The sequence below is a fragment of the Anarrhichthys ocellatus genome, unplaced genomic scaffold (assembly GCF_004355925.1).
Source record: "Anarrhichthys ocellatus isolate YVR2014 unplaced genomic scaffold, GSC_Weel_1.0 scaffold2, whole genome shotgun sequence".
Classification (NCBI taxonomy): Eukaryota; Metazoa; Chordata; class Actinopteri; order Perciformes; family Anarhichadidae; genus Anarrhichthys; species Anarrhichthys ocellatus.
The window spans coordinates 1,159,645-1,183,679 of record NW_022280032.1 but is presented as its reverse complement, the minus strand read 5'-3'; the positions used below and the strand labels follow the sequence as shown (position 1 = coordinate 1,183,679).

General features: G+C 43.9%; 1 protein-coding gene across 2 annotated transcripts; it reads right to left on the bottom strand.

Annotated features, from left to right (window-relative positions):
- Positions 1-442: 442 nt before the first annotated feature.
- On the bottom strand, positions 443-23,902 carry LOC116395632 (plasma membrane calcium-transporting ATPase 1-like). Of its 2 annotated transcripts, XM_031869662.1 has the most exons (22): positions 23,769-23,902; positions 23,090-23,174; positions 18,385-18,673; positions 14,439-14,636; positions 13,169-13,426; positions 12,676-12,801; positions 11,768-11,944; positions 11,286-11,306; positions 9,583-9,723; positions 9,066-9,280; positions 8,542-8,784; positions 7,216-7,457; positions 6,900-7,137; positions 6,407-6,586; positions 5,787-5,874; positions 4,796-4,902; positions 4,073-4,264; positions 3,386-3,599; positions 3,074-3,285; positions 2,868-2,975; positions 2,174-2,362; positions 443-1,243 (listed from the first exon to the last, which is right to left on the bottom strand). In XM_031869662.1, the coding sequence occupies exons 3-22, from the start codon at positions 18,581-18,583 to the stop codon at positions 875-877; spliced, it is 3,717 nt and encodes a 1,238-aa protein (XP_031725522.1). In that variant the 5' UTR covers positions 18,584-18,673; positions 23,090-23,174; positions 23,769-23,902; the 3' UTR covers positions 443-874. The 2 variants fall into 2 exon arrangements, with proteins under 2 accessions (XP_031725522.1, XP_031725531.1); XM_031869671.1 differs by lacking the exons at positions 23,090-23,174; positions 23,769-23,902 and adding an exon at positions 19,940-20,139.
- Positions 23,903-24,035: the final 133 nt, after the last annotated feature.

Here is a 24,035-nt window from a genome sequence, read left to right as displayed (position 1 = left end):
GATAAATGATTGCAACGTCTTAGTTGGACGTTTAAATGTGAACCATGCGAGTCTCTGTCGGTCTAACGTGTTTTTAGGATGTTCGATAAAGAATGACTTCAGGCTTCCTGTAGGACAGGTATGATGATGTCACGGATAAGGTGGAGCCTGAAAAGGAAGGATTTATGATGTCATAAAAGCATCACAGGAGGCGGCGCTTCAGCAGGTTGATGTGAAGCACCAGAGACGATGAGTTTCTTCTTCTTCTGTCTGGTGTGAAGCTCCGTCACAAACGTCCTGCTCTGGAAGTTGTTTTTAACTTTTAATAACTTTTTGGTTTTACATATTTTGAAACGACAACAACCTAAATTCTCTCTTTTTTTTTTTTTTACAAAAACTTTAGAATATAATCGAATGTTAGACATTTACTTAAACTCTTCTGTCTACAAACACCCCCCCCCCTTATTAAAGCTGAAGGACTTTAAACATTTCATTCACAGATCCTGAAAGTTAAGACACTAAACTAAACTTGTCAGAATAAAATGAGCTCCGGCTACGTCTGAACACCAACATGGATATTTACAGATCAGAATTATTGATCGATCACCTCACAAACACTCTTCTCCTAAACAACAACTGTAGAGTTCATGGCTATTAAACACAGAAGGAAACGTCAGTCTGTGTGAACCTGCACCGCCTCTCAGCACACAAACAACAAACACACCTGGACACATTTCTGCTTCCTGGATTCTAAAACCAGCAGGTGAACGAACTCCGGACGAGAACCAATCAGACGAGTCTGTTTTTAAAATGTATTTTTAAAGAAGAACCAGAACTCTCGCCGTAACGAACACGGTACCAACAGACCGTGGGTAACATGAAGTGGTCTGGGGCTTCAGAGGGAGGTCTCCAGGCTGTGCAGGGGGCTCCCCGGACAAGGCGGCAGCCCCGCTGAGTGTGACGGGATCAGGCCGGGCAGCGGGACGATGTGGCTCATGGCGTTGTTGTTGTTCTGATTGAGCGAGGACGGGACGGGCGGAAGGGCGGTGAGCCCGCTCGGTGGCGGGAGGAGGATGGTGAAGTTCCGCTTGGTGGGAGCCTCGTCCTCGCACTCGGCCTCGTCGATCAGCGGGATCTGAGCCACCGAGTCCTCGATGCGGAACTCGGGGTGACTCATGAAGCTGTGGATGGAGCTGCGGGACTCTGGCGTCTCCAGACCTTCGTAGGGAGACACGCTGTCTCTGAAGGCGTTCACCACTCGGATCTGGAGGAGGAAGGAAAACAAACGATAAAGGAAAAATTCCCGTGTTTTTATCTCCGACATGAGGATCATGAGATCCGTCACGTGTGTGAGTTCCTGGGTGTGTCTGTCCAAAGCTAACCTCGCATTTTGATGCAGCAAACAATCATTTACAGCCGCATGCTCATGATCCTCTCCTGGTTTCAGTGACGCACTTTCTCAAAACCAACTTTTATTGCCTGTTTCATATTGTCTTTGTGCATCGCCGCAGGCCGGAGACACACTGGGGGAAAAACAGTCTAATAACAATATGCGCGACACTAAAGGCTTCAAATATGCTGGTTCATCACTATTTGTTGATTTATTTGTTTTGATTACCAGGTTAAATAACGTTTTAGAGACCTGCAGGCTTAATGGATCACTGTACAGACTCAAACAGTGTTTTAGTAACAAAACACTAGTTTGGTCTCAGTATGATGACAATTCATGATCTCATATCGAGTTATTCACTTCTTCCATGCAGAATTACAGTCCAGGCAGTAGCCAGAAAAGCGATACTGTGAACATGTCTTCAGTGAGCAGCGGTCGGTCCTCTGCAGGCTTGTTGATCCGTGAACTCTGGTTCTAATTCAACCATCAAAGTGAAATCACTGACGTTCGTCTCCTGGATAACCGGAGTTAGCTCCCTTGAATTTCCACAGAAGATTATACAATGAACAAATCCTCTGCCTCACAGATGTGCAGGCAGACAGGCAGCTGTTTGGTTTTTAGTAGATCCCTCTGCCATTAGCTACGGTAGTTAATCCAGTGGATTACTTATTTTTAACTTCCTGTTCTCTTTTGTTTGGACTCAAACATTTGAACTGATTTATGTGAAACTGAAGTATATGTGGAAAGCTTTAGGAGGCCCACGCTGCTGCAGATGGAGTCTCCTTCATAATGTTGAATCCATACCTGTGTGGAGATGCGGTTGAGGCTGCGGCACCAGAGCACCTGGCTCTTCTTCAGCTCCATCTCAGCGTGGTCGATCTCGTTCACGTCCTTCATCTCCTCCAGCTCCTCCTGGGGGATCTCCTCCTGCTGCCGGCCGTGACCCGCCGTCTTCAGGAACGTCAGCCAGCGGGTGGGCACACTGGACACCAGCTGAGAGGGGGACCGACACAAACGTTACACCCCAGTCAGACACAACGGCACCACTTCCTGTTCCTCAATACCTCCGAGACCTGAACATCTTACCACCTGAAGGTTCAAGAGTTTCTATTTGACTAATGACGACAATCAGCTGCAGAGAGGACCAGGTCATCATTTGAGCATAATTTAGTAAGAAGTTAGTAAGAGTAAGAGTTTCACTGGCATTATCTTTAGTTCAAAACCAGTGCCCTGTTGTTGAGGGCATGGCAGGAAGTGATGAAGGATGAAGTTCAAAGCCATTGCTGCACAAATAGCCTGTAAAGTTATAATCATTATTCAGCATTTAAACTGAATCATGTAGTTCTTCCTGCCTGGTAGCAAATGTGTCTTATTAAGATGCTGACCATGTAATCACAACGTTCCCAGCTCAAGTCCAGCTGGAAACCTTTGTTGAACATCAACCCTTATCTCCCATCAGTACCCGTCTACTATCAAAATAATAGACAAAGTGTCTCACCTGTCCCCACAGGAGGCTGCCAAAACCCATACAGATGCACCACAGCCACTGCTCGAAGTTCAGCCTCACACAGCTGAACGGTTTACCACCAAGCTGCACGATGATGATCTACAGGAGAGAGAGAGAGAGACACCATCATACAGGGAACCCTCTCACTGGAGGACCTGACCGGGTGTTGACGATGAGCCTCGGCCTTCAGCGGTTACCTGTATGAGGAAGGTTCCCACGATGATGGTGCAGAAGATGGGGTTTTTCTGGACGCCCTCAAACACGTTCCTCTCGCCGTGAATTTTGCGGGCATTGAGCTCGTTAAAGATCTGCATCAGGACGAAGGTGTTGAACACGATGGTGTAGTGCTCAGAGGGCGGAGAGTGGAGCGGGGCGTTCCTGCCACAGTCGACGTCGAATATCTTCTCACCTGTGAAAAAGGGAGGGTCACAGACTACTGAATCTGTCCATGTTGTACCTCAAAAGTCTTTTTATTGACACATAAATTTCCCTGTGGTGCATCCACTGACCAATGAAGAGCAGGGAGAAGATTATGGTCAGTTGGTAGACGGCGTGTCCTAGGATGTTCTTCATCATTGTGCGGGAAATGAGCGGCTTTTGGCGGCCGTACGGGCTCCGGAGCAGCAGCGCCTCGGTCGGTGGCTCGGTGGCGAGAGCCAGTGAAGCGAAGGTGTCCATGATGAGGTTCACCCACAACATCTGCACCGCTTTGAGAGGAGAGTCCTGGAAACACGACACAGACATACCGTGAGTGTCAACGCCATCTACACGCAGTTTTTACATCTGACGGTCTTTGAAGACACTGAACCACCAAATTGCACCAGATAGGCCAGTATTGTTGTTATGTGGTAGCTCAGCCACCATTGTTGCGTGTGTGCGTGTGTGATGGCTGAGGCAGAGATCCCATCTTCAGACCTTTTTATCTTCCAGACTGGATTATTGTCATGTTTTGTTGTCAGGCTCACGTTCTAGTCATAAAAGTCTTCAAATGTTTCAGAAAGCTGCAGCAAGTACCTTAACCAGAACTACAACATTTGACCATATTACACCAGTTTTAGCTTCAATGCTTTGGCCCCCGATCCTTCTGATGACTTAAATGGGCATGGCCATTTATATGTACCAACTGTGTCATATGGATTGCCGATATTGTCATTTCATTATGTTGCTACACCCCTGACGTAGGTGCAGGCTCTGACCTGGGTGATGCAGGCTCCGGTGAAGGCCACAATGACGGCGACCACATTGACGGTGAGCTGGAACTGCAGGAACTTGGAGATGCTGTCGTAGACGTTCCGGCCCCACATCACCGCCTTCACGATGCTGCTGAAGTTGTCATCCGTCAGGATGATGTCCGATGCCTCCTTCGCCACATCTGTCCCTGCAATACCCTGCAGAACACAGCGTGTAGGTTAGCTTAAGTAAACCTGACACTAACACTAACTGTGAGTCTAGGTTCAGACCGTAGCCGGTCCTCATGGGGTTCTGGACTCTTCTGAGTTTTACATGTGAAAGGTACTGATGACTGAAGGATACGATGTGATCATCTAGATGCTCCTCACACAAAGAAAAAAACAATAAGCACACTCGATCATAAAATCTGAATAGATAAAATAATCAACTGTTTGTCCTTTAACCTCCTTGGCTGCTTTGGATCAGGACATGATAGAAAGATAAAAAAAACCTGCTAAAATAACATGAAGGTCTAACAACACAGGACAGGAAGTCTTAATGGTCTGAGGGGGCGTGGCCACAACAGAGGACGTCCTAACGGTCCGAGGGGGCGTGGCCACTACACAAGGCATTCTAATAGTCTGAGGGGGCGTGGCCACAACACATGACATTAATCATTTATTACTATATCTATGGTTTTATAAATCATGTTAATGTTAGTGTTTAATGACATCAGAAACAATCGTTACCATGGCAAAGCCGACGTCGGCTTTCTTGAGGGCGGGGCCGTCGTTTGTTCCGTCTCCGGTTACCGCAACGACCTGTCTCTTCTCCAGCGCAGTGCTGTCGATGATCCCTGAGACAGACAGACAGACAGATGAGACAGACAGACAGGCAGGCAGACAGATGAGACAGACAGACAGACAGATGAGACAGACAGACAGGCAGGCAGACAGATGAGACACACTGATGAACCAATGAAGTCGAAGATGAGTCATAACGTAAACATGTTTTTGAGTCTTTGTTGTATTTATATATCAGGGTTGCCTCTGAATTAATACACATTTCATTATCCAAGTAAAGCACTTCGGTGACTGTCTCATGTTTACATTTGAGTGTTTTTTGGTGAAGCAATGTGATAAAAAAATACATTGTGGCGGGAAAACTAAAGATGTAGTGGAATTGTTGCAGTAAATAAATATATGCTTCAATATCCTAATATTATTAATATTAATGATAACAATATATTGACATGTTGTCATATAATGGTCATATAATAAGAAAAAGAAGAATATAAGCAATAGAAATAACCATCATTATAGTTATGATCACATTGAAATATTAGGTGCGAGGCCAGACCGGTTGTTGTGTTTGGAGGGAGGTCTAAGCAATCCCGCCCCCCAAAAAACACCCACAGCAGAGCCCCCACCATACTGCAAGAGGGCCGGGCAACCGCACGCCAACATACCTCAGCAGACCCAGTCCGACCCGCCCTCATGTTTACACTTTGCTACACAAATACCAGGGAACGAACTTTCTCAAGCCAGCGTGGAGGCAAGAGGCAGACAGGTGCCTCTCTTTACAGACCTTTCAGACCCAAACCCAGATTAAATGCCTCACCTCAAACAATTCTAGACATTTTTAGACCTTGAATATCAAACATTAAGGACCCTGAATGTTAACTGTCTAATCCCCCGTCTGTCCGCTTTGCCCTCCTGACTTGGTTGAAGTGTGTCTAACCTTTGACCAGAGTGTGTTTGTCCGTTGGAGATGATCTGGCGAGGACTCTCAGCTTTGGCCAAATCTTATCAATGAGCTCCTGCTGAATCTGCAGAGAGAAGGAGATGACATGAATATGAAGTGTTAGTTGCATTAACATTAAATCAGATTAGCAGACAAAACTACAGCTTGTGCTAGTTGGTGGTTGATCATACAAGGAGTCATCAGAGATTCAAAGAGGCTGAGAAGAAACTTTCCATGGCAAGAAAAAAGAAAAAGACAAAAGTCAAACACCTTTTCACCTGAAACTATTCAAATGACAGTCTGACTGAATCACTCTCTGATCTACATCCTGGTGATGCAACTATTTTTGATGCCCTGAGGGCAGAGCTAGAAGAAATGCCAGGGGGTCTACAGTGCTACATTAATATAAGATTGTTTAAAACAGACACAGCTGTTTTTTGTTCGGGCACTTGGGAGAAAATGGCGGTGGGTAAAAAGACAAAGTTTATGAGCTGAAACTCAAGCGACCATTTCAATTATCCTGGAAACTTGAGTTAAGTTGTGTCGCGTTAGACGATGTGTATTAGATAACTGCTTAGGAATAAAACAACATTAACGTTGAACCATGTTTGTCTGACCTCTCCAAACTCGTCGCGGATCCGATGGTTGAACTCTTTGCCTTCCATACAAATGAAGTCCTCTCCAGGTTGCAGGATGCCACATTTGGTGGCGATGGCTCGGGCAGTATCGATGTTGTCTCCAGTCACCATGCGGACGGTGATCCCGGCCCGCTGGCACTTCTTGATGGCGTCTGGTACCTGACGAGAACAGAAGAACAAAATAGAAATTTGTTGTCAAAATTGGTTCTTTTAGGGGTCCAGTGTGTAGGATTTAGGGGGATCTGTTGGCAGACACCTCTGGAGAAGGTAGTCAGACTGTTTTCTTCACTCTGAGACACTTAAATAAACTACAGGTCAAGCTTCTTCTAGTGTAAAAGCCTCATGAAGTACTTTTAGATCACACAAAGAGTCTCAACATAAGAATGGAATGTAGTGTTTTAGGGAGCTCCTCTTGAGGTGCGAGTAGTGACTCGCACTGTATGTGTTTTTACACGCGTGTCTGCTGACGTACCTCAGGTCGCACGGGGTCCTCGATGCCAACAACGGCGATGCAGGTGAGGCCGCTGAGTATGTGGGCCTCGTCTTCCCAGTCCGGCTCTCCGTCAGCGGTGGGGAAGTCTCTGTAGGCGAGGCAGATGGTCCGAAGGCCCTCCGACGCCATCGGCTCAATCACCTTCCTCATCATCTCCTCTCGGTCCCGCTGCTTGAAGGCTTTGGCGTGACCAGCGGCCGACAGTACTTTACAGCACCTGGAACCACAGGGGAGAGTCACGTGATCGCCATTTAACTGAGGACAGAGCTGTGTGAGGAGGAGCGGTGAAACCTACTTCCTGAGCAGGATCTCAGAGGCGCCCTTGCTGAACATTCGGTAGCTGCCATCGTGGTTCTTCAGCACGGTGCTCATGGACTTCCTCGTAGAGTTGAAGGTGTAGACCTTGAACAGTTTCTCTTCTGGGAATTCGTTGCGGATGGTCTGGTAGTCTCGGTGAAAGTTGAGGGATAATCCCAGTAAGGCACATTCAGTCTTGTTTCCCACCTGGCGAGGCAGCCCGCCCTCCTTCTCTGGAGGCTGCAGGGAGCAGCAGCAGAGAGGATGTTAAATAACAGGAGAAGACGGTGCGTCTTCAACAGACTTCACAACAGACCACTAACTGCTACAATACACCGTCACTGAGTTTTCTGCCTGCTTGTTTGAAGTCAAGCACACTTCGGTCCTTTATGCGTGAAATGTAGAATATTTTTGTTGATTGCTTTGAGGTTCTTTATGGTTCCAGATTATTTTGAAGTACGTCAACTAATCCATTAGTCACCTGACGGGTAACTAATCTCCAGCTAGTTTGACAATCATTAACCCTCTGAACCGCAAAAACAGTGGGTTTGAAAAGCATGTTTTCTTTAAACAATTACAGCATTTATCACAGCCAGAAGCTGTAACGGTCCTCGAACACATTTTTTTGTCAGATAACAGCCTAAACATTTTCAGTGTGTGATAACCGATAATCACATGAAAGAAGTATGATAAGACAGTAACACAGTCTCAGCCTAGAGGACTAAACCAATAGCATAAAAGTTTAAGCTATGCTTACTTCTCATTGGTTAAATTAGACTCAACACCAAAACTGACTAAAACAAAACAAGAACCATTAAAATGTGACTTTAAACTAAGACTGAATTGATAATTCTTGTCAAAATGAACACTGCTGTCTCAGCGAGTGACCCTTTATAGTAAGACAATAAACCAAAGATGGATGCTATTTTCTCACATTGTGTTATTTGAAAAGAGTCCTGAGGAGGTAAAACAAGAGGAAAGAAAAGATTTGAGAACCGATTTGTTTAAATTGTCTATTTTGGTAATCATCTAATGACCCCTCAGATTTAGTAGGCTGCTCCTTAAGGGTCAGGGGGTCACAAACCTTCAGTTAATAAATACATTTATCCAAAAGATAATGGTCAGACTAATTAAAAAATGCAAATTGCTCGTGACATTCTCAGCAGTAGCGTGACGGAAAGGAGAGTCTGTCACGCTGAACCTGTTGGTATCATGTATGTACGTACTCTGATCTGTGCAGTGATGAGTCCTGAGCTGCTCTCCAAACCAGCCAAATGCTTAACTCACAGAGCCTCCTGAGTGGACGGCTATTATTAGAGCTCACCATAATCTTGGTGGTGTAGGCGCAGTTGACCCCGATGCCTTGGATGAGCAGGTCCATGGCCGCGGCAGAGATCTTGCCCGGGTCCGGCAGCTTCTTGTAGAAGCATCCCGCGATGTGGGCCTGCACCACCGTCATGCGGTTCATGGTGAGCGTGCCCGTCTTATCGGAGCAGATGGCCGTGGCGTTGCCCATTGTCTCGCAGGCGTCCAGGTGGCGGACCAGGTTGTTGTCCTTCATCATTTTCTGACAAAAGAGGAAAGCAGCGTTACCCGAGTCTGAGAGCTTTACCCTGAATTTACAAAACAAAACATTTACAGACTGAACAGTGTTTGATCCAGGGTTGTCTGGAGGGGGTCAGATGGGCCCAATCGTACTTCTCTAGGCCAGTTTTGATTTCATTAACCTAATGTTTTTACAGAATCACATATAAAAGGAACATAATCTGACTGAAGGTCCGTGTTGAGGCTTGAATGCTGTATACAGACTCTATATTTTCAGAGTGACGGGCTGTAATACAAACACACCTTGACTGAATAGGCCAGGGAGATGGTGACGGCCAGAGGGAGACCTTCAGGCACGGCCACCACCAGCACCGTCACGCCGATGATGAAGAACTTGACCAAGAACTGCAAATAGACGGGCACACACTCCTCGGACCAGGGGATCCCCTGGACCCAGAAGGTATCGATCACGAAGAAAAGGATGAGGATGAGGACGGTCAGAGATGACATGAACAGACCTGAAGACGCAGACAGAGAGACAGACAGAGACGTGGTAAGTTTAGAAAAGGATGTTGTCATTTTTTGACAGTTGAGATGTGTCGACAGTAAAGCTAACAATGTGTCGGCTTTATGTGTTAAAGCAAATGATGTCACAAACCCTCCATGAAGACTTAGTATCAGAGATACACTGTTACAATACCAATGTCTCAAGTGAGTATAATTGTTGCAAAGCTGTATTTTCTGACAAAAAGCAGCCTAATTGTATATTTTAATACACTAGTTTTTATTATGAACACCTGTTCCGCTTCTCTATCTGTACCTGCTTTGCCGATCTGCACAGCCATTTTGGTCAGCTTCCCCTGGAGGACCGACTTCTCCTTCTTTGGTGGGTTCTTCTTCTTCTCTGGTTCTCCGTCCTCATTGAGCGGCTGCACCTCGGTGGCTCCGTCCTTTTTTTCTCCTGCAGAAGGACACAGAAAACGATAATAATTCAAGTCAAGCCAAGGGTCATTAGAGGAAGATGTCTTTAGAAATAAATGGTTGAAACAATTGCTTCTACTTTTTCAGTCCCTGCTGTCTATGAAATCTAAACTCCAGATGTTTCACGATTAAAAGCTTGCCGGGGAAGGGAAGAGATTATTCCATTTGAGCCACTGGAGATCATTTATATGAAACGTTTATCAGCAACTACAGCAGCCAGCAGAACACAATTACCCAGCAGGACCTGAGGATGATGATGATGTCAGTCTGTGGGTCACACTGTCCACTACACATGGACAGACAACAAAATGTCATCAGGACAAATCAGTACGATGAGTGGCTGGTGGGGCTATGATGTGTGTCAACAGGAAGGTGGTGAGTCTGGGTTTATTGTGCTGTGTTGGTTACCTTCATATATGAGCCAAAGCAGACCTCCTAACTAACTTACCAAGAAACTAATCAACAAACCAACCATGTGCAGGTGAGCATGCTGATCCCAGCTCAGTAATGAGGTTATTAGTGGAGAGGGAGGCAGGAGAAGAAAGCAGCTGCCGAGTTTAAGGCTGATAATCTGCTTGGTCCTAATCACCATCAACAGTCAGGAGCACCTGCTGCTGCTGCACCGACCACAGGACATACGCTGCACCATGTGGGGCCACGGGGACCAGGAAGGGGTGTGAACAGGGGGAACCGAGAGTCTGACTGACGTCAGAACCTGAGATCCACCTCAGACCCCTGATCTCCTGCAGGACCTTTGACCACCTCCCGTCAAAAACCACCACTCATAACCCACATGGACTGTGTCTATTCATTGACTCACACGGTGCTCAGCTCGCAAAAGACACGGGACAGCAACAGCAAAGACTCAAAATGAACTCAACATGAACAGAAGTGTTGAGGAAACACTGTACACAGTACATGTAAAACAACCTTTTAACGCCTTTAACTGAATTTGGGATAGTAGAACATGTGTGATGGGTGTGAGTGAGTCTGTGTATATCTATCATTAGGTTTATGAACCAGTTAAGCTATTTGAGGCTCAGTCCTGATTGGATATATTTCAACTACGGAGTTCTTGTTGACACCACTAGCTCAGATGGACTGTGTACACAGAAAGGGTTCACGAAGGCATTCTTTTTGATAAACCGACATGAAAGCGGTTAACTTCTCACTTGAAAAATTATCACACGAAATTTAGTGCTGCTTCCTGAAAAAAATCCATCAAATAAGTAACAACAAACGACCATAATTGGTGAGAGAAACGTCTCCACTACACACATCAGGAACACTATCTGACCAATGACAGGCTGTTGGCTTCTACACGGCTCCACAGCAACATATGCTGCACATTCGGCCAACATGTTAGATGATGTTGAACATGAATAGGTGTTACCATCTCTTGTTGTGCAGCTCAGAACCACCACGAAGAAACCAGGAACAAGAGTCCTCAGTGACAAGTACAGCTAAACCAACCAGCCTCAGTACAACGTCCACTCAGTCATAAACAGGAACTAAGTGCTGAAGCAGTGATGTGCTGCTTACCTTTCTTTGCTTTGTCATCTTCTTTACATGTGAAAGAAAAACATGCAACAGCCATCAGTTAGACAAACATGTGGAACAAAACATTAAAAGTGCAAAATAAACAAATATATTATAACATGATAACTTTTACCCCGAATATTGATACTTTGGTACCACACTGAGATGAAAAAGATCTATTAAGGAGAATGAAATCGTACACACTGATCCTGAAAGAAACAACACTGTTCCTGTTAAACCGGGTCGGTCTTTACTCACTGTATATCTTCAGTAGCGTGTCAACGCAACTCAATGATGTGCCAACGTTCTCTGCTAATGTTAGCTCCATGAGATAATCTCCCATTCTGCTGCAGCAAACTACATCATATTTTCGGGGAAAACATGTCTATTGGCCACTTTTTGTTGTTTTGGACAGTGTGCTTAACTTTCAGCTAACAGAACAACAAAAACTTTAATAAATAAACCCCATTATCTTCTGAACTTACCCTTCTTGTCCTTCTCTTGCTTTTTCTGCTCCTTTTTCTTGGCTTTCTTCGCCTTCTCCTCAGCATCACTCTCAACTTCCTCGCCGGCGTTAAGCAGCTTGAAGATGATTCCAGACTGAGAGTTCTCACCTACGGCGGTGACCAACATCTTACCAGAGCCCTCCATCACATGGGTACCTGAGAGAGAATGAGAGAGAGAGAGACACAGACAGACAAGAGAGAGAGACAAGAGAGAGAGAGACAATAGGCAGAGACACAGAGACAGAGAGAGAGAACTTTAACCTACTGCACTAGTTCTCAAAGTGTGGGGCTCATGAGAGGTGAGACATTGTGATGCAGAACTTTTTAAATCTTTTTCACAGTGAACAGTAATGTTGTTCATTCAGACAGACAGTCTGTAGGAGAACAGAACGGACAGATGTCAGATACACAGTGTATTTTACTGTAGACTTAATATAGGATCTGAAGCTGAAGGGTTGAATCATAACTCTACTGTTACTGTGGGGACTCGTCCTTGTCTGTTTGTGTAGCATGTTCTCTTTCATGGTTTCATGGTGGAGAAGACTTTAAGGTCCTTCTGATGACTCACAAAGAGAAGTTGGGCATGCACCGTTCCTAATTGTCTGATCTCCTTAAACTGTATACTTCAATCAAGCCTCTCTGGATCTCTATCCTCCCCTCTGTCCTCTTAGTAGGTCACATGGTGGAGAGAAAGTAGTGCTGCTCAGGCTCTATCTGTTTGGCGACACCTGGAAGCTGCTCCACATCCTGGATCCATCTTTTCCATACATGCTCACATTCTAAGTTTGTCTATATTGTAATATTATTCTGTTGGTTACATTTCTTTGGGTCATGGTCTTATTTTCCCGCTGTAATTCCATGTGAAGAGAGAGAGGACAGCAAAGCACCTGACAGCAACACGATGTCTTTGTCGACACTCTTCTTGACGTGATCCGACTCTCCGGTCATCGGGCTCTCATCAATCTTCAGATCGTTGCTTTGAATGAGGACTCCGTCGGCAGGGAGGAGGTCGCCTGGAAGACGGGGATGTTAGGGTTGTGTTGCATTGACTACCTGACATGATTATTCTGTCACCATGAGACAACTAACATAATTCCACTGCAGTGTTCTGGACACAGTGGGCTCTGTGGATAATCCACAATCATTGCTGCTCAGTTTTTCTGTTTGATTGGAGGGCTACGGTGCAAACAGGTCTGTTTTCAGGCACTAGAAGATGGATAAGATCTGGACTTTATTGCACCACTCTGGGAACCAGAACTTCAGCTCTAATACCTAAACAATACTTCTTTTGACACCTTAATCTAAACACATTTGTCTTCAAAATGTTTATAGTTGAACAAAAGACTACTACAGACAAGTGACTGCTTTTTGTTGTCTCACCATATGTGACCTGTGCAATGTCTCCGACCACGAGCTCGGACACTTTGATCTGGATCATCTGACCCCCTCGGACGACGGTGAACTTCTGCTCCTGCTCGATGCGGCTCTGGAGGCCGCGGAACTGCTTCTCTTTGCTCCAGTCGTTGAAGGCCGTCACCAGGACCACGCAGACCACCGACAGCAGGATGGCAGCACCTTCGATCCATCCGGCCTCCGACTCACCATCGTCGTCCACTCTGCCGGCTGATTTGCCGCAGTCTGAACAGAGAGTTTCAGTTTTATAAACGTGTGTCAACATGCTTCTTTACCATAGAGTGAATATAAGAAATGGAAGAAGTCATCGTGAAGACTAGAGTTCGACATTTGGCCGACACCATGTTGGCTTGAACAAAAAACACACCGTGAAAGGGTTAAAGTTCTCAGACGAAAACATGGACAACTCTGGTAGCGACCTGTCAATCACGTGTAGCCCCGCCCTAAAGCATCCCCTGCTTTATGGTCTGTTTGACTCTAAATGGACCATAATGTACTAAATGAACATCATGCTGTATTGAAGAAGACTTGAAACTAGAGATTGAGACCATAAACTCATGTTTACTGAGGTAATAAATCAAGAGAGAAGTAGAGTCATTTTCTCATAGACTTCTATACAACCAGAGGAGTCGCCCCCCCTCCTCGCAACTCGTGCCACTAATGCAATATTGTCAAAAAATACAACTTATTGAGTTTTGAAATGTTCTTTTGTTTCAGACCAATGTTTGTTTACATCATAAGATACTGCATGGTATTTATTCTAATAGCTCATGCTGAAACAAGACATCAACGAGGGGAGTCTCTAAATATAAAACCAAACAGTGGAACGCTATCCCTACTAATACAAGAGAGTGTTAGTTTTAGTCTGTTTCACACTAATGTTAAAAAGGGACATATTTTCTCCAGAAGTATACCGACTGCTCTTCACTCTCCACTGCCTGCTGCTCTGTAGCCGGTGTGTGAGCTCGACTGGCCGGCTGGTGAGCAAACTACGCCCGCAGAAATAAAAGCCTCCCGTCTACGAGCTCTCTTGAGAAAACTCCAGCCGAGGAACTCCCCGTCGCGGCTGCAAAGAGACTCTACTTCTGGGGTCAGACTGGCTAGCTACTGGCCTTTTTGGATTGGATGTGTGTGTGTATGCCTTTCTGTATATATGCCTACACACAGTTACATAATAACACATACAGTATGAAGATGTAAAGGTTTAAAATATACATATATATATATATGAACTCACTACTTCTGTCAACATTGGGCGGGCTGTAGAAAGACAGGACGAGTGAAATGATGGCTGCCATCTCCAGGATGATGAGCGTGATGTCCTGCAGGGCTTCCCACACTAACTGCAAAAAGGTTTTGGGTTTTTTCGGAGTGATGACGTTCGGTCCAAACTCCTGTTTTCTCCTGTCGATGTCCTCAGAGTTTCCATCTAAACCTGCAACAGGAGACACAAAGACACCGTCAGAGACGTGCCTCTGATCCTGGTTTACACCATTAAACAGAGTATATATTCAATGCTTCCTCCTGGGAGATTAATATAGTATTTAGTTTCTTTACTAGATTTAAAGAAACCTTATCTTAACAACAACAAGGACAAAATTAAGCCCTGTGATGTTGTGGACAATTACTGTGAGCACTATTAATTAATATAATATTATATAACCAGAATGTGACATCACACAGTCATTAATGTGCTCTGATGTGTTTCGTCTCTTAGATACACTCTTGTGTTTTCATACACAGTATCATACTTTGTACAAATGTAATGACTTTTAAATTCCCAGTGAAACAAAATATGAGTTTGTCCGTGTCCCTTTGTTAGCTGTTCATTTATCTCTTGATAAATAACAAATATATATGTCAAATCAGTGTCAGAGTACTTTTACATCACAGTCTCAATAGAATCTCTGGTCTTTCTCTCTTGTAAAACAATTTTAAATGTTTGGTGACTCATCCTGCACTTAAAGGCGTTAAAAACTTGGCTTGTTAAAACTTGTTAACTTGGCGACTATCTAGCCACCCCTGTGCTATAAAACCTCATTTGTGAATTGTAGTAAGCCAACAGAGCAATATGGAGAGACAGGAAGAGATGCGTGTTCGACGCCGTTCATCTGCATGTGACACAGAGCCTGTTGACAATGGGCAAAATCAGACACATTGTTCTAGAAATGATAAAGATTTTTTTACCCAAACACACATCTCTTCCTGTCTCTACATATTGCTCTGTTAGCTAACTATGATCCTAACGTGTTTTATATGACGAGCTAGTTTCCCTTTCATCTCTCTCTCGTCCTACTAATCCAACAACAGGAGGGAAGTGTTACTGAGGAGCCAACACTGCTCTATAGCTCCGTATCGCACTAAACTCTAAGCCCGCCCCCCTTTTAGCGGTCCAATGAAATGCTAAGGATTTGATTTAAATCCCTTTTGTAACTGTACACTACCCCCCAACATACACACTTTATGCTGCTGTCACGCATTGTAAAAGACAGTAGATGATGGAAACAACGTGTTTGCCATGTTCACACTTTGATGTAGGCCTACTACTGTGTGAAAGTTTAGGATTTGAACAAATTTAGTGTTAATTCCAATCATTTGAACTTGTTTGTGTCTCTCGATACTGTGGTGTGTTGAGCAGAGAGCAGACGGGTTTCCTCTGAGGGCCAGGAGGACATGTTGAGTCATGCTCACGTCCCTCTGGACACACTCAGTCAGCCTGAGCAGGTTTTTAACCCACCACCTTCTCTTCATGTTCTATGAAAATTAAACTGAGTAAACCCTCTGTTTTCAGGTGAGTGTGATTACACTCTCAGTTAATTGATCTGCCACACAGAGAAGTAAACAGTGTGATGGATTTTCCACTGATTTCAAGCTGCTTCTGACATTTTACTCTCCGTCAGCGGGGGCCGAAAATACTGAATGTGTTTACTGAAAGTATGCAAGACGGACAGACGAAATGAATTAATGATGAAGAGGAAAATGTCAAGGGGCAGACTTATGAGACACACCGTTCCAAGAGTCCACTGTCTGCAGGTCAGCGTGTGACACATTGCGACACACGGAGTCCACCGTCTGCAGTTCAGTTATGAGTCGAGGCATGGGACGATCGTCCAGAGCCAACACAACATCAGTTGGATCATTTTGACTGGATTATGTCTCTGCAGGTGGACTATCATGTGCTCAGTGTGCCATCTGAGCCTGCAGCCATAGTCAGGCTATGAAGTCTCAGTATAGTATATGAAGTTAAAGCGTAAACAAACTCCTCTGGTCATCTGATGCATGAGAAACACACACCAACCACCGATCCACCAGCTCCAAACCCTCCAGGATTCAGCAGAGGTCACATCATGAAGAAAAAGCTTCACAGGCTGACCAGACACAACGAGCATCACGGACTACATCACATTAGTATTATATCTGTACAGTATTATGTCTGTACAGTATTATGTCCGAGTAGACAATGATCGTAGATAGATCTTAAACGGGACATATTTTCATATCATGCTGGTCTGCAAATGACAGCGACACACTCCGTTTATTATGGATTTACTAGACCTGTAGCAATTATTACAAAATGACCTTATCTCAATTATCTGAGCAGACTGCTCAACAATCAAGCGGGATTTAAAGTCAATGTTAGAAATTTGGCAGCAAATAGCTGAAGGTTTCAGTGTGAGAAAGGTGGGAGTTTTTGCTTCCATCTTTTCAAATTCAAAAGAAAATGTTTGGATGGAAACATGGTGGAGAAGTGTGGGTCCTTTCAGGAGTAGCCAGATAGTGAGAGAGAGAGTGTGTGTGTGTGTGTGTGTGGGGGGGGGGGACACAGAGAAGAGAGAGAGACCGAAAAAAGAGAGAGAGAGAGAGAGAGAGAGAGACAAACAGAGTGTGATGGTGGATGCGTGATCGAAGCAGTAGTACAGTTTAGGTTTTATTTTGTCCCTTTATTTAATTTAAGCTGATTATTTATAGATGAATTGACAACATTTTGTGATGGGTCGTATTGTTTCGATAGAAGTATTTAGCTTCAGTTGTAAAGTCAAAACACAACAGCAACTCTATGCGGCACAAATTGACAGAAAGACAATTTAACTATTTGTATGACAATTAATCCTCAACTAAAATGTCATGATCGTGTCAGCGCTACGCACAACTAGCATGAGCAGCGCAAAGACAATTTGGTATTATTCGGACCATGAAATTTGTTTTTGCCCATCTGTGGGACATTTCGGTGTCCCGAACTCTGCAGACATCACAGAGGAGGTGGAGGCTACATTCAAATGAGGCCGTACAAAGCAAGTATTTTGGTATGTTGGTGGAAATTGTCACTTTGATGGTGAGAACAGATGAACAACATCCGTCACTCCGCTGCCATTGTGGTGACTTTTAACAAGAGTAAACTAAAAGTTGGAGTAATACTGAAGAAGCTTCTTTGCATAAGCTTTGAAGAGAACACATTTTGGGAATGGGAGTAATGTAGTAATGAATTACAGAAGATTTCAAATCATTTTCCACATGACATGTCTGAAAAGGCCCAAAATGAACACTGTAAGCTGACTACTGGATTACTATGAGAACTTTAACAGTATTTGTAGAGGAATGATTCAGGTTTTTGATCCTTATAAGCTGTTGATTACTGTACCCATGATCACCATAAGCCATTTACCCTGTAATATCTAATATATTAATATTTATTCAATATATTTGTATAGTTAAAGACACACTCTGGGATTTCCGTACAGCGTCCGCAAAAGTGTAATCTGAGTTCACTGTAGACTTTCCTTCTATTAACATCTTTAAAGTCAAACTTCTGACCACTTCACATCACCCAAGCCGCCTCAGAAACCACTAGATGAATGATGTTGTCCTCTCTGCTGTGAATCCTCCATGTGAATTAATTTAAACGCAGTATTCACAGACTGGAGCATGTTGTGTTTGTCTCATATTGTCCCTGAAGCTGAACAGGATCAACAGAGGCTGAAGGACACAGTTGACTTTGACCATCACACAATAGACTAAACCTAAAATGTCCTCTGTTGGTTATATAGTGTCCACGCCGGGGGGGTCTGTGAGTCATCATCATTAAATACCAAAGTGGCTCAGACAGAAGAAAATCAAACTGTATTTAGAGCGGAGCGTCACGTTGCCTGTGGTTAAACGTAAGTTTAGCTTTATATTATAATTACCTTGGACAGGTGATGTCCTCAGTCTGGCACACAGTCCGTTCACATCTCCGTAACTATTCTTGACCTTGTTCAGTGCTTCTTCTCCTCTCAGGTCCATGAGGGAGCACAGCTCCTTCAACGAGCAGCCGAACTCCACCTCGTGGTTGGCCTCGCCGCTGTTTCGGCCATGTTTGGACCCACGAAAAGAGTTGTTGGCCATGTCTCCTTTCCTCTGGGACTCGACGGAGGCCTCCCAAAAAACACAGACTCAGTGGTCAGGTGCAGAAGTGGCCTTACAGGGACTCTGTGACTGTAGGGAGATAAGAAACATCACGTCATACAACAGCTCTCTGTTGAGATTGTTTCAGGGAAAGTGAGGTTTATAATTATATACAAACTACATATGAGGGTTGTGAAAAGACTGATTCTGATATTTCTTATGACTCAACATATTTAGATTAGATTTAGACACAAATAGAGACTCTCTGGTAAGAAATATGATGTCAATAAAGTAAGAGGGATTCAATTTGTTTACATTTTTTATTTGTATAGCCCAATATCACAAATGTCCTTGGACATAATAAAACAGTCAATCCAACTTTAAGATTTATATAATTGTATATCCCTGGGATAGTGGAGATTTTGAGAAAGCATGTAGATCATCATATAGAAAGATTTTACTGAGTTAAATCATTAAAATCTGAACTAATATCAATCACAACACATCATTTTTGGGGGGAACTTGGACTCTAGCTGGAAGTCGACAAGGTTACAAGGTTATTTTATAGTCATTAAACAATTGAGTTGCACAACAAAACCCAGAATGTTTAGCAATATGTTTTTCAATTCTTTAAAAATCCACGATTAATTTGGCTTAATGAGCTTTTGTTAAACTGAAGTGAAAAACTTGGATTTCTTCCTTAAATGCTGGGAATGAATAAATAAATATGTTTCATAATCATATCGGACCCTTCCTAGCACAGTACCTTGCTCAAGGGCAGCAGTAAATCAAGACCGATCAAGGCAATAACAAACTTAAAGACAACAAATATATATAATATCTGTGCCTGCTGGTGTGTGAACTGACAGCCTTTCTACGTGTTCCTCACACAGGTTGTGACCTCTGTGCCTTCAACTGTAATCTGTGTCAATCAGTCATCCGAGGCTTAATCTGAGCAGGAGAGGAGCAGCCTGTTTGAGGCTGAAGGGGAGAAAGAAAAAGGTCTACTGGGAGGTGAACTGAAGTCATCTCTGGACACATTGGTGGATAGAGATTTGCTGCTCACTTGTATATAACTACAGCCTCATTAGTGGCTCCAACCAACAGTACAAAAACACTAAGAGAGTCAGTTTACAACAGGAAATCACACTGTAAATCTTCACATTAGAGATGCTGCAAAAGGACATTTTTTACTAGTCATCAGAGCAGTACGTGATACTACAAACTAAAGACTAAGACTAAGCAGCCAGCTCTCTCCACTAAGAAAACACACTCTTTTTGACACAAACAACACTCAGAGCACCTCTGATAAAACATTGTTGTCACTTCACTGAGGAGAAGAAAGGCTTTACTTACAGAAACTTCCCCCATCGCCTCCTGTTAGCAGCAGCAGATATTAATGGCAGTCCGATTACTCTGAGCAGCGTCACACTCACAGCTCCAGAAACAGCCCATAACCCAGCCACAGCCTCCTCAGACCTGCTCCCGAGACCCAAAATTTACTCCCAAAAACCAGCCTGTTTTCCTCCGAAATTTCAGTTTGACCTTCAGAAAGCTCACAGCCACAAGCAGCGCTCCATCGGAGGAAGAAACGGGAGCTGGCTAAATGATTATCTGAGGAAAGCCTCGCTTAATCTAATTAGACAATCTGTGAGTTCAGTGAGCGCCAGAAGGACTGCTGCTGCTGCTGCAGCAGCTCCTCCTGCTGAGCAGAACACAACAGGTCTACACAGAGTCACAGACCGGGTCTACACAGAGTCACAGACCGGGTCTACGCAGAGTCACAGACCGGGTCTACGCAGAGTCACAGACCGGGTCTACGCACACCAGGTCTACACAGTCACAAAGCCCAGGTCTACACACACACACTCTACTAAACCTGCTGCTGCTTGAGCTCCAACTGCTGAAAGGAAAACACCATTATCTAAATGGACTTGAGAGAAGAGGGCAGAGGGGTAAGAGTGTACAACCACTAGGAAACAAAACTCATGCACACCTCCCTTCCCCCCACCATCTGAGCAGCACTGATGCCGGTTGACGTCAGGTGGCACACACACACACACACACACACAGGTGGATTACAGCACAGAGACACAGGCGGATTAACTGAACACACACACACAGGGTGATATCACTGTTTCATAGTTGCATGATAGTATTTTAACACTGAGCTAGTATGACCTTTGACCCCATACTATAGTACACACTTAACAGCATGTTACAAGTCAGATCTGAAGGTGATTAAGTCAGTTTACCAGTCTGTACAGTGTGTGTGTGATGTTATATGGTCACACATAGTCAACACACTGACCACCTTAAGGCACTGTCCACATGTACACAGATATTGTTTTAAATGGAGAGGAAAATATTTGTTTAAAAAATATTTGGATACGTGTAGGGCAGAGGTAGCCAACACGGTGCCCGTGGGCACCCTGTCGCCCGCAGGGACCACGTGAGTCACCTGCAAGGCATGTTCTAAAAATAGCACTAGTCGACATGGAGCTCCATCTAAAAATTTTAGTTGCTGTTCATTTTTAATCGAAAACGCTTGCATTAGTGTTGATTTTAAAATGACAATAGTTCTTGTCATAAGGGAGTTGGGTACCTGGAGGCGCACGGCGGACAGCCAGGACGAGGCCGCCGCACTAGGTTTTCAGGTTTCCGAATGGTGGGCGCTTCCCGTTGGCGCCAGACGCGCGCCGCGAGCGCACCCCGTCGTCAGATCCGTAAATCCTCCGAACAGGCCGCGGGGCAACAACTCAGGGGTGGCGGGGGTAGAGGCGAGGCAACGCAATCCAACCGAAAAGGCCCAGACTAGAGGTTTGAACGCGGGCGCCCGAAGACGCTCGGCTATAGACGAGACTTTTTACTGGTTTCTTCGTGGAGAAAAAGGTACCATTGGAAAAGCTGGTGTCGGCGACAACAAACGGGGCTCCCGCGATGACGGGCCGGCATGCAGGCTTCATTGCGCAATGCAAAGGTGACCCAGACTTCGCAAAATGTCTACATTACCACTGCATCATTCACCAGCAGGCGCTATGTGCAAAAATATCAGAGATGTGATACCTCTGACTTTCAAATGTTGAAACAGATTAACAGAAATAAAAGTTGCATGTTTAAATATGTATGTGTAGCTATACCATCATTGTTGTGGAAATCATTATTAATAATTATTGTGAGGAATAATTAACTGACATGTGACCAAACAGTCTCTTCACATATATTATTATTATTAAAAGGTGATCTGTGCAACTTTGTTATTCAGGAAGTTTGTATCAAATAAGTAGCCCTTCGTACTACTCGGTACCCTTGAAGTAGCTCTCAGTTTAAAAAAGGTTGGTGACCCCTGGTGTAGGGCCTAAAACTCTCCCATCTCCTGCATTTCACTGTTAGAGGAAAACTTCTATGTACCGCATTATACTGTTTCCACAACTGAGTGGCAAAACCAAGACCTTTTCTTTTTTTCAACAAAACAAATACCAACCTTTTTGCTAAATTAATATGTCATGCACCAAATATACAACATCTTATCATTAGTCAGGCCTACATTATTCTATAATATTTTATATCATGCACAATAATGTGTTTATTTTGCTTCTTGGGTTATACAAATCAAGCAGGGAAATATGTAAGAAAGCAAAGAAGCTACCATGTTTGTTTGGATTAAGAAATGGAGTCTTAATAACTTCTGTCTGGAAAGTTGTCATGCAGGTGCTACTCAAACTACATTATAGAAGATTGGATATCTCTTTCCTTTGGGTTCCTGCTCATGCAGGTGTGGAAAGGAAATGCTGTGGTACACATATTGGCTAAACAATCATTAAAATGACAAACATAGAAGTACTGTTAAGTACCACTAACACAGGTTAAAACTACCATAAAGGAGTCTGTATGTGCAAAACCTAGGCAAGAATACTTGGACTGAAGTGACACAGGAAGAACTCTTTACAGTATTTAAAAACATGAAGACGATGGTGGAATATGGAGCCGGAGCTCAAGGGAAGAGATGGTCATTACCCTTCTGAGGATAGGACACACGCGAAAAAACTCGACACTCCATAGAATAGGCTAGCACTCTACTGTACTATGCACACACTGCCATAAACCGGAGACATGTGCTAACAGATAATGCAACAGGTATGACAAAGAAAGAAGGAAGTTAGTATTAGGACTAATTGATAGAATAGACGATACTACATTGGGGAATCTGCTAGGAAATATATCAAGCACTCTTCTAGTTAATTACTTAACAGCTTAACAGCAATAATAGTGAGAATTTACTGTTTATTTGTTGTTGTTTTGCTTATTTCTCTGCAAATCCACAGCTCCACACTCCAGTCCAGTAGGTGGCGATAATGCACCTCTATGCTAACACTAAAGAAGAAGTGAGGAGAGCCGGTTGGCTTGGGGGGGTCCTATCAAACGTGTACACAGCTGATCGTGACGTCACTCATCAACATGGCGGAATGGAATAGAGGTATTATTTATTTTGACACGTATACTCACTTTTTAAATATTTAGCCGTTTGGCAGTCTTCAGCAGTAGTACAGGAGCTCCTGTCACAGTCGTGTTGATGACGGATCAGATCCAGCTGTGTGTGTAATAGGGTTTAAATAGATATGTCAGTTACTTCACTTAAGAGCTGAACTGGAGCTATGCTAACAGGCTAACTAATTTAGCTGAACATATATCCTCATCCAAAGAAGTGAATTATCGTATGTTTGTCACTGACCGACACAGTTGGCTTGCTTTCTGTATGAGTAAACATGGTGTACACGGTTTTAACGGGAGGGAAACTATTTGGAGGAGGACCAGACTTCAACACAGCAGCTAATTAATTTACATTAGTTTAATCTGGTCAGCTGCCAGTGAATAGTGCCATTAGTAAACTTGTATGACAAAATAGTCAGCAGTAAGAAACTTGTCAGTACGAAGTGCTGCACGTTGGGAATCTGCCACTTGCTTAGAGTAACGTTACGTCAATTGGGGGGGGGGGGTAATTCATCATTTAATTGTAGCTTACTTAACTAGGAATTATTAATTATAAAGTAATTTATTCCTCAATTACTCGACGAACGGGCCGTTCAATAACAGTAACTGCTGCGTTTTAAACGTTAACTTCACGTTCTGACTTTGACTTTAACGTTACTGACTTTAGCTAGCTAATAGCTAACGTTAACCTTACCTGGACTGCTGCTACCAATAACTATAAGTTTAGGAGAAACGTAGTCTCTCTAAAAGCTTAGTACTTGTCGAAATTCACTCGGTCCATAAAACGTAGCTTCTTAAAGCGCCAACAGTCAATAAATGGTTAGCTAGATTAATGTTGGCTAACGTTAGCTACATTAATGTTAGCTCACGGCTAAAAACCGAGGTCACTGACTTCACGTGGCGCTGTTGAATTAGCGGGCTAATTGTTGACTTTCCCTTAATACTAATCTAATTCATATAT

Bases quoted from the DNA above. Each gene is read 5' to 3' on its own strand.
- LOC116395632 (XM_031869662.1), bottom strand. From the start codon at position 18,583: ATGGCCAACAACTCTTTTCGTGGGTCCAAACATGGCCGAAACAGCGGC. The intron at 5,875-6,406 runs GTCAGACAAACA...TTCTCTCTGCAG, and splicing joins TCCGCGACGAGTTTGGAGAG to ATTCAGCAGGAGCTCATTGA. The intron at 1,244-2,173 runs GTATGGATTCAA...TTCCTCCTCCAG, and splicing joins TCAACCGCATCTCCACACAG to ATCCGAGTGGTGAACGCCTT.